The 11,492-nt window shown below is 39.0% G+C and overlaps 1 protein-coding gene across 1 annotated transcript; it reads right to left on the minus strand.

The window, feature by feature from the left end:
* Window positions 1-1,920: 1,920 nt before the first annotated feature.
* LOC104166464 (PERQ amino acid-rich with GYF domain-containing protein 2-like) lies at window positions 1,921-8,117 on the minus strand (the record flags this gene model as incomplete). Its single annotated transcript, XM_009706402.1, has 4 exons — window positions 8,024-8,117; window positions 7,000-7,079; window positions 4,276-4,405; window positions 1,921-2,016 (listed from the first exon to the last, which is right to left on the minus strand). Coding segments are annotated over exons 2-4 (267 nt in total), but the record flags the coding sequence as incomplete, so codon positions are not given.
* Window positions 8,118-11,492: the final 3,375 nt, after the last annotated feature.

Genomic DNA, 11,492 nt, shown 5'->3' on the forward strand with positions numbered 1-11,492 from the left:
TTGGAGCCGGCTGACATTGGCTTCAGATACAGGGGAAACTTCTGGCAGCTTCTCACGGAAGTCCCCCCTGTAGCCCCCTCGCTACCAAAACTTGGCCATGCAAACTCAATGCAGTAGCTCAAATCAGTCATGAAGGGGAGGGGGGGGACAGATGCCGGGGAGATCTTCAGACAAGAAAAACCAGACAGCTAACATCCTCTGTGTCTCCAGAAAGCATTAAAGGGAAGACTTCCTTAGAAGAGGAATATGGACCTCTTCTTTCAGATTAAGATTTTTGTGGACTTCAGCTGACGAAGACTCCTGTATGATTACAGGTGAAAAGGAGCCAGAAAAAACAGTGACACTGTGCACACCAACTCCTCAGAACTTTTCAAGACTGATGAAATGCTGGGCAGTGCAGCGGAGAACCACCTATCCCTGAAGCTCAGCAGCACTTACCATCTCATCTGTACCAAGAGGCTACTCAGCACATCTTCAATACCATAGCCTTCAACTCGTATTATTCCTCCTGGAGAGCATCTTGACAATCACCAGAAGTCAACATCCCCTTTAACTGTAAAAAGCTTGTAGTTTACTCTCTGAAGGACTCCACTATGCATCAGCAAAAAAAAAATATGTCCAAAGGTATTCAACACCAAGGTTCAATATTTTGGTGTGCTACTGTACATCTGGCCGACCATTTCCTGGGCTTGCTGCCTGAATCCCTCCTGTTCCCACTGGAGAATAGGAACTGGGCCAAGATTTCCCATAAAAACATACTCTCACATCTCAGCTGCCTTCTAAGACTAACTATGACATGAAGTGCCTACAGTGTGTCCACGTGAACATAAATATGACTGCTGATTAAAAGCTAAACTATTAGCATCTTATGTCAAAGGACAGCATCCTAAAAAGACACAAGAAATATGAATCAACCCTGAAGAGAAAGGAATTCCAGAGGAGGTGAAGAGGATATGCCAGAATACCTAGGCACAAAAAGATGAAAAATTCAGAAATACAATAGCATGGGGCAAAGGAAGGAGGATGCTCTGAAATCTTAAGAAACTAATATTAACAGTCCCCACCACTGCAAAAATTAAGTTACACTCAGGTCAGTAAAAATACTCAGCTTTCTATTAGAAAAGAAACAAACAAACAAAAAAATCAAGCCACAGTATTCTGAAGTAAGAAAAGCGCCAAGAAACATGACAAACCAGAGAACAGCTGTAAAATCAAGAGCTCTGACAGCCATAGAGAGGGAATAAATTCAGAGTTAAATGTCAAAGGCATTTATCCAGAGGGGGGCAGACAGTTTTCTCTGGTAGGAATTGAATTTAAAGCAAGGGCTTTCAAACTACTCAGGTCAGTCACCCTTGAAATGGAATCTTTGTGGACTACCTGTTCTCACTTTTCTCTTGTTCACCAATTAATTACATACCTGTAGAAACCAAACAAGGAAATAATCAAGCAACTGCCTACATACAAAGTAGTTAAGAGTACTGCACCTTCCTAAAAAATGTTAACAGTCAAAAAAACTTCAACGCTTCTCCAAAAGCCACAAAATTGAAGTTACAGAACTTGGACACTTCAATTACAACAGAGAAGGTGGTCCAACAACTGTAGAAAAACTTTCACTGATATGAAAATGCTGCGTATTTAAAAAATAGGTAATACTTCCCAGAAGCTGATCCTGGATTTAGTAAGTTGACTGTCTGCCATCAACAGAACATTATATGAAAAATATCTGTTCAACTTTAAGATAATAATTGAGCATGAATGGAATTTGAACTTTATGCTAACACAGTATGCTTTCATAATTTCTTTCCCTGAAATTTACTAATCTCAAATTTTATATTTTTTAATTGGGGCGTGCGCTTTTTTTTTGCATTTACACGAAGCACAATGAAAAGATTTTTTTTTTTTTTTTTAAAGGATACAAACCTGTTCTTCTTCTGTAAAAGGTACAAGTGCCAGTGGTGGCAGGGGCTCCTCTTGTAAAATAGGCAGAAACTCCTTATCCAGAAGGTCTGAAGGAATCTGCATGAAAAGAAAATAGGGTACAAATATACCCAAGTTTTTCCATTTCAGGGATGATGCCACATGCTTTGATTTACAAGAAAAATTTTATCTTGCCAACGCTGTCTCCATCTACCCAGTACACCAGTACTTCCAGTAACATTTACTGGGGGTGGTGTAACTCCACTGCAAATTTACGCCCCCCAGAAAAAAAAATTCTTATAGACAAACATCCAAAGCATCCACCACCCACAACTGTAATATATAAACTATCAAGATCATACACATCAGAATTCAAACTTCCACACCACTGCAGCTCAAATCTGAACCAAGGGAAACTTCACCTGATAAATTAAAAAAGTACTGCTTTAACTTCAATGCACTTCTACAGCCAAACTTTTATTTACGTATTAACAAAACTACCATATACAGCACAGAGGTTGTATTTGATTTAAAGTCAGCACTTCCAATTTTCAACCAACAAGAAGAGTAAAACAAAAAAAGCGAAACCATAGGTATGAATTTATTAAGTAGAGAATACTGATGATAGAAATCAAAATAAATTTTAACACTAACTTTTAATCAGTCTATCATCAGATGGAAGCTCCATGAGCAGACGTGACCTTGAGCATGTGGACAAGAAGCTACAATTCCAGCCAACTGAGCTCTAATTATGCCAACAAAGAACTGTTTCAAAAATGTCTAGTTCACAATACTAGAGATAAAGACTTCTCCCAATTTTAAATGAAGCAAAGCAACCTAGGGTTTTATTTTTTCATTTGGGTACACACTAGCAGAAGTCTTCCTGCTTTCAATCAGAGTATCTTTTAATCAGAGATGCAACTTTGTCTAATCTTCAGCCAGCAAAGATTGAAGATGACACAGTGAAAGAGGACTAGGGTACAAGATACAGCTTAAAAACATCACATCTAGTAGCTGACTATAAAGTGTCAAGAGTCCTCTCAGTCTCAGTCACAAGAATTACTCAATACCATGGGAACACAGGTATATGAAAAGCAAGACATGCTCTAATAATAATGCCCTTCTGGCAAACAACACAGGGAGAAAATACTCTTTTGGACCATTCATAACCACTGGAGAGCTTCCTGTAACACAGGGTATTTATTAATAGGTTGTTCTGAATGAGTTGCAACTGTAGAGGTCTTAGCATCATCTGATGGAACATACACAAATCGCAAAAAAAATGACCTCTGACAGGTTGACTTATTCAAGCATAATATCAAGGTTTAAATCGCAGCTTCTCAAAGTACAGCAGCATAATACCGCATGTTAAAGCATGGCTTTAGGCTATAACACACTTAACAGCTTTAGAAAAATCTTTGACATTCAATGCCCTTGAATCCATGTACAAGCAACTCAGGGCTCCCAAGCACTGTACGAAAATATCAACACAGTCATGGTAAGGTAAGAAGATGGAGGTATGTGTGCACATCTATATACTAAGCTAAAGACATAACCCAACATAATTTCTTGCAGTCCCTCCTTGACTGAAGGGTAGGGCTCTCGGAGGGATTCAGAGTTCCAAGTCACTATGTGCCTGCTGCAACAATAAATCATCCTCTGTCACCATCTACAGAAAAACCTAATGTTTACAAATGCAGAACATATGAACCGTTTGCCTCACACACTCTCTGAAATGCGACTGTTGTATCACTGAGTACCTTTGTTTGAAATTAAACCAGAGACAAGCTCTTGACTTTCTACACTGCTCTTTTGTATTTCATGTGCTGGACTGTATTTGTGCCCTGAGTCCCAGAACTGAACTACGTGGTGACCCTCATTGGGTTGGTTACCTGCAAAAGTGAACTGCCTTACGTCAGGATAAACATTTTCAGATGATCTGTTAACATGTTTTATTGCCTGACTTTCAAGCTGAATCAAATAACTATTTTACACTATATTAAACAAAATCCTACTGAGGTAAGCAAATCTGCCTAGCTGCAAGGAGAGTTTAACCCTCAGTCACCTGTGGCAGTGGGACTGAATATGGTAATTAGGTTTTTTTGGTTGGGGGTGTGTAGGGGTGTGTGTGTAACAGGAAGTTGCCCCTAAAGCGGCAAAAAGATTCAAACACAATGAATGCAGTAAGAGTGAGATCAAATAAGCACACACAAAAAACCCACCATCGAACCTCTTCAGTTCTTTGCCAAGGGATATGCAATTTCTTTGTCCATAATCACAATATACAAATAACTGTTCCTAATCACAAGATTGTCATTAGGAATACACATATCAGGCCTTCTTTGTCTTCCTGCTCACCTTATTATCCTTTAGAAAAAGTGCCAACATTTCTTCTCTCCCATAGCGATAGTCTGCTAGTTTGTACTTTGGCAAAGCCGGAGACAGAGGAGGGGATGTCACGCTCCCGCCACTAGACAAAGCTCGCAGCCTAAAATAAAGCAGAAAAGCAATGAAAACTGAATCGAGACGAATGTGTCTTCACCTATGCTATCATCCCTCCACACATTTACAGACTTTACACAAATGCAATAAACCCAGTACTGAAAGACGAGACATTAACAGTCTAACTTCAAAACTCTAAAACTTGGTGTTTCAACAAGAACAGTGAAAGAGCTTCTGTCATTTTTCCCATAGGTTGGAGAGAGGAAAAAAAATATTCCCACAAGCACATCAAGGAATTCAACTCACCCCCTGGAGAACTCTTATGTTGACTATATAGCAAGCTAGCTATACCTCTCGAGCCTTGACTAAGTTTTTACACTGGTTGCACAGAATTCAGTTGTAAATCTTCCATCAATATTACTAACAGCAGCTTCTTTTTGGCAAGAAAAAAATATCTTAGCACACTAGGGACAGTGTAGTAAACATTAATCTAAGGAAAAAAGTTTATTCGGATGTTTCACAAAGTTTAACAAACAGTATAGGACAGCATATTTTGCAATGAGGTTTCTTCTTGTGTCTCTGGAATCCTACCCTACTCCAAATTCCTTTTCCAGAACTTAAAATTAACAGCATTTTTTCAGAGAGCACATACATCTCTTAGCTTAGTGTCTCAATAAAAACAGATGTACAAAATATAGCCACACTTTACTTCAGTGGCATTTCAAGCAGTAATCTAACTTACAGTAACAGACAAATACGTTATTAAGTTTGGTCCCATCCCACACAGGTAAGCTACTCGACTTTTTGCAGATAAGATCTTACAGTTGTATGATATTATTCCCACTCCACAGGTGGATTAGTCTCATTCCATACAGTCACTTCCTCAGCTACTCAAATATCCTGTATTTTTAAGTTTGAGGAATGCTTTACAAAAGGATGTGTGCCAAGAAACAAAACCCAGACCATTTTCCTCCATTCTCCTTGATGTGTATCTTAGACAAGGAAAACAATGAAAACTCTTCTCAACAATCACAAAATCCTTGGAAAGGAAGGTGCCCTAAACTAAAACACTGATTCAGAGGCTGCCTTTCACCTAATTATTGAAGCACACTTTGATTTGTTTTATCGGTCTTTAAACAGAAAGGAAAAAGTGACTTGCAAGTCATATGGTTTTTTTTTAGTTTGGCGCCACCCAGTGGCAGGTTCCTTACACACCACTTCCAAACGAAGCCCCTCCCTGGGGAGGCGTTACTCCAAGGGTTAGGTGGCTCACTACAACGCTCAACTCCAATCCAGACCAAACGTGACCGAGAGTTTCACTATTTAGTGATACAACACCATGCATGACAGACACGACTACACTGCAACCCCCAAAAATAATCATACATCTTAGAATTTTATTCTGTTACTCTTGTAAAAATCTAGTAACTAACTCACTGAAGTATAATATATTCTTCCATACAGTCTCATCTGCTTTTCAAACTGAGACTGAAGTCCCCTCACTATGACACAGCAATCAACTTACTGTTAAAATACATGCTTTTTTTAGAGTTGCCTTCCCCGTTCTCTTTTTTTTAATAGAACTTCGGCTTCCATCCATCAATGAATCTAATCATCTCTGTCTCACACCGAAGAGCACTCCAGCATAAGATATCTGCCTGGTGGGTGTACTTACAGATAGTGATAAAGTCATTCTTTAACTTTCTTTGATTTTAACAAAATAGACTGAGCGCTCTCATTGTTTTCCAGGCCATAAATCACATCTGACTACTTTACTGAATACTCTCCAACTTTTGTACATTGTGTATAAAAATGTGTCAGCAAAAACAAATACATTATTCCAGTAACAGTCTTACCACATGCTATGTAGCAATTATAGCTCCTATAACCACCCCACACTCCCATTTACACACTTAAGGATCACATCACTCTTCAGAAACCAGACCATCCAGAATTCTTGTTTGTAATTGCAGGTCACCAACACTTTAACAAGAAATTGGAACAAATACTGAACAATAATCACACCTGTGCAATTACTCTTTTAGCAAAAGCCAGGACAACGTATGTAAGACAAGCTGGAAGTCTGACAGCTGACACAAGGTGATACACCACCAGGGAACCCCTTTAACACAACAGCTCATTCTTCCTGACACTTCTCAGTGCAGACACACAAGAAGCTACAACATGAAAAGCACGCTTTTACAATATTCCATAAAGATTTTTTTTTTTAATATTGGGGAAAAAAAGCTTGCTTAGCTATAGGTTTAAGTCCAGTAGGAGAGTTTAAAAACTTTCTTATTAATATGTATCACACGGAAAGACCAAACAAGTTGTCTTCACTTACTTTGTGTATACATCCAAGATCATAAACATTATTCCTCCCTCAGATACTTGGTAGTAATTTGAACATTATGCATTACCGTAACATGAAACCCAACTCATTTCATACACAATGCCAATTTACAAAGTGAAGACTATTTTTATAATACAGTCACAGGCCAGGGACTGAGGTCAAGCAGTATGGAACATTTATCCCATTCAGTTTTATAAACAATTCAGCCCCAAAGGACAGAAATTCATAATGGTTTTTTAAAATTTTAGACAACATTCTGGAGTCTCACAAAACAGAAACAAACTCACCATTCAGGCCCAAAGTTAAGTGTCTGAGTTTCTGCTGCCATTTTTTCCTGTTCTATTCCTCTTTTTTAAAAAGCTTGAACCTGAAAAATAAAAATGTTTACTATGAAAACAACTGGATTAATACAGTCCTTCCTAAATTTCTTCACAATACAAAAGCACACCTGGTCACGCAAAGGAGCGAAAAAACCTGACTACATGCAATTATTTTCTATTTTTTAAGGAATCCATCTCAGCTCTCCAACAAAGATTAATTTACTAATATAGGAGTAACTGCGTCAAGATCTCTTCCCTAAATTCCTCTTTGAAGAGCTCAAACAGGACACTGGATCATGATGTCCAAAGAAACAATTTGTACTAACAGTCCCTCTTCAAATCAGTGATTACCACAAGACAACCAAACATGGACAATTTGATGCATAATCCTCTTCTGTAAGAACAGTAATGCTTAATTAACAGAATTGCAGCTTCCTGACATTTACAAGAGGATAAGAAAACCACTAGAATTACAGCAAGAAAGATTTGCCAGTAGAATGGCAGAGTATTCAAGAAATTTCCACTGCTCATTCTTGAAAAATAAGCCTTCTAAAGATCGAGTACATCCAATGCTGTGACAGCCTCCTAAATCTGCAGGCAGATGACACTATTTCTCTCATCCTTGGTTTTATTAAGCAAAAAAATGCACATCTTAAGATTCAACTACGTTCATTCCTATTAACCAAGGTCCTGCAGACCCTAGTGAAGGTCAGGTCAAGTTCCTATGTATCAAGAACGCATGGACAACAGCGGACGAAGCCATGCTGGAGAGCAAGAATAAGACTAAGGGAAGGCTATGAAGTTTTCTCTATCAGAGTCAAGTCCAGCCCAGGCAGTTGTGGAGAAGCATCTTTTGAAGTAAGAAAATACAGCTCCTCTTCCCTTCCAGCAACACCAAAATCCAAATCTGTAGAGGAAGAGGGTTTGGTTTTTTAAGAAAATCAAACACATCGTAGCCAAAGCCCAAACAAAAAAGGTTATGAAGCATTACCTAAAGAAACTGGTTGATTAGAGACTTGAAGAACCCATAAAGACAGATCGGAGGGAGGGAGCTTTGCTGTATCAGCCCTGTTCCTTAATAGACCCAAGGACTAAATAAGGACCTTCACAAGTTGGTCTATACTTTGCATGAAAATGTGACAGAAAAGAAAAACAAAACGTGGGGAGATAGAAGTGGAAAGGGCCTCAGTTACTGAGGAAAAGAAAAAGACAAAACCAAACAAAGGAAACATTTTTTCAAATATATGTGCTACTGAAGTAGTGATATTAAAGTAAAAAAAAAATCAACAGCCTGAATGCTAGAAAATGCAAAAAAAACATGCTAGAACTGCGTGAGCAGATTTTACCCAAATCTTTTGGGCATAAGATTACAAACAGTTGTAAAACCCCCTGCAGCCTAAACCCACCAACCAACATGTGGATAATGTATTTTTACTACATGTCATATTAACTTTTTCCCATATACAATATAATTTATATACAAATCATAGTATTTTTATTCTCATAATAACCCTATATAATGAGATGGGTTTATCCCCACTACATGCACCAGAAGCTAACACAAAAACAACCAGCTATTCTCACAGGTCTAGTTTTAGATGATTTTGATCTGATTTGGGTTGCCTTTTGAAGCAGCCAACAGCTCACTAAAACATTCACTGTCTATCCGTTCATCATTCTGCACATCAAAATACAAGGCTAGGTACCTAAAGACAATATACAGCAGCCACATGTGAAAATATTGTGGGGCAATTCAAGCAAACCATCACGCACACTTTGGCAGAGACAAGCCTCTAACGCAGTAGCCTTAATTGGATGGCTGCAATCCTTCTGCTGGGGGGGTGTGGGGGGGAGAGCTTTCACATCAACCCATGTGGATCACCAGGGAACCTGGGATCTTTAGCTCTTAACATCAAAGCTAGCTTAATATCAGTAATACCAAAAAGGCTGGCACTGAATGTTAAACTGCAATGAGAACACAGCTGAAAAGCATCCGATACAAGGATGAAGCACCAAAACCCAGTCAGGATCAACCAGTTTACCAGTTTTGGACCCACTAGGCCCCACCCTTGTCAGCCCCTAGGTTTCCCTCCCAAAAACTGAGAATCCTGTGTCATCTTTCTCTACTAGACTTCCACGCACTGTAGTACCTACTACAAGCATACTCAAAGCCTACTACTCTCATCCCATTGAGCTGCAAAATAGCTTTCCTTGTCCCTCATTTTGGCCACCACACTTTGTTTTGGGAACACTTTGCCGACTTCCTCTTCTGTGTAAGTTAGTTGAGTAACTTACTTCCTCCCTAGAAGTTCTGACTGTATGACTTTTGAATTGAAAGTGAGACACCTGTAAGTGGATGAAGTTGTAGCTGAACAGGAAACAAAACCAGAACAATAAAACAGATCCACAGATGATTCGAGTAGGTATAACAGGTGAATTTACTCTAATAGGCAACATTACTCAGAAATAAAACATACATGAAAAAAATCACAGGCAAAGCTGAGAGAAGACCCTTGGAAAGGAGGCACTCTGGAAACAGGTAATGATTTGGGAAGAGTGGGGAAGAGGAACAGGAAAAAGAGACTCAAGAAAGCTAAGACAGCAAGCGCACCAGAGGAATACACTTAGCCATGCAAGAGCAGACAAAATAGAGAAAGCAGAAACCATGCGCTGCTCCTGCCGGTTCACAAAGCCGCAGCCAAAAGGCGAGAGCACAGAAGCCAAACTGGAGAGGAACCTCTGACAGGGACTGCACAACGCACACGGTCGGCAACCAAAGGAGAAGCTGTACTAACTGGAAAGGCAAGTTGGGGTGGACTACGCGGCGCTCGCATCATGAGAGCAAAGAGTCAGGGTGGAGCAAGACAAAAGGTGAGGAATTAAAAGGGAATGAATGATCCAGTCATAAATTTAACTATTTTGGCCAAGGAAAAGTCATGAATTTATTAGATCTTTAGATAACTTTCTTAGGTTCTACACTTCAATATTAATAATTAAAATGTTAATTTTGGTCTTTTTTATCTATGCTGCCTCCTTATTAATCAAGGATGGTAAGCCACAAAAATAATACATACCTAACACATTTCCTCCTTGATATAATGTGATGACAGAAAAGCCCCCTTCTGAACTGCTAGAGTTCTGCAGATCAAGATTTTCTACAAATTAATGCCTATTGACTGAGGAATCTGCACCGTCACAGATTTTATCTGGGCAAAGAATACAGAGGGACAGCCTCACGTTGAAGCAAGAAACTGAGTCTATATTTTGGTAACATCCAGTTAGCACCACTGCTTGTGCAAGAATGCTATCTGAGGACTTCCCATCACTCCTTCAATGGGGAACTTTTTCTCCAAGGTTTTCTTCAAATCAGGTCAATCCTTGATCAAGGTGTCAAGTGCAACCCTACAAACAGTTGTAGTTTTCCTGCATAGTTGGGGAAAAATGGAATTGCTTCACAAACTGGAACTGGGACCCCATTTTCCTGGGGTGGTACCGCAACCACCAACCCGCTATCAGCATGCAGGACTGAAAAGAGAAGAAATCACATCAACTCCACCATCAACCCATGCACTGACAAGGGGAAAAAAAAATCCTTTTTATTTTGTCCATAGCTTAGTACTTTGGAAGTCAGAAGTCCATCCTCTGAGCAGACACAAAATGTAAGCCAATAATATTAAGCCTTTAAGTGGCTTTCACTCACAATTAACAGGTAATATTACAGATACAAAAGTTGCTATCAGCAACACAACTCATTTCATTGGTTTGCTTTAGGTACTATAGTTTTGGGGGTTTTTACCAAGTTCATGGGTTTTTTAATTATTTTTCAAGCTATTTAGTACCTGACAAATCTACTAAAGCTCTCAGAAACATCTGCTTCAGACAAGTCAGAACTTGATTCTACCAGCTAGATTTGTGTGTTAAAAAGCATAAGATGTTTCAGTCAAAAAAAAAATCTAAGGAAAGTCTATAACCACCATGGCATATTTCAGCCACAAACTCTGGTTTTTTAAAATGTATACCTATCTAATAAATACTTAGGCAAAAAGCTGTTTTTCAGAGACTTTGAAAGATCTAAACTGCCATGTTTTCCAGACTTTGCTCAACCTCATGATTTACATGACACTGCCATTTTAAGGTTTGTCCCTTACTCACAGGCACCGGAGTTAAGATTTTCAGACAACGTTAAAATCCTACATTTCCATTACAGAATTCTGTCAGCTTGTACCACATGGCAATCTGTCTCGCCAAGATGTTTTGCTGTTTTGGCTAGAGATAAAACTGATTCTTAGCATCCCAAGGTGAGTCTAGGCAATGACTGCAGTCAGGTCTGCCCATCTAATCTTTCCTACACCAAAAAAAAAAAAAAAGATTTGGACTGTCATTGCAATTTATAGCTTTGAGGCTGCTGCTCACTTCTGTTTTTCAACAACTTTGGAAACCTAAACCTTGGAAAAAAATAT

This window comes from Cariama cristata, unplaced genomic scaffold, assembly GCF_000690535.1.
Source record: "Cariama cristata isolate BGI_N322 unplaced genomic scaffold, ASM69053v1 scaffold2368, whole genome shotgun sequence".
Taxonomy (NCBI): Eukaryota; Metazoa; Chordata; class Aves; order Cariamiformes; family Cariamidae; genus Cariama; species Cariama cristata.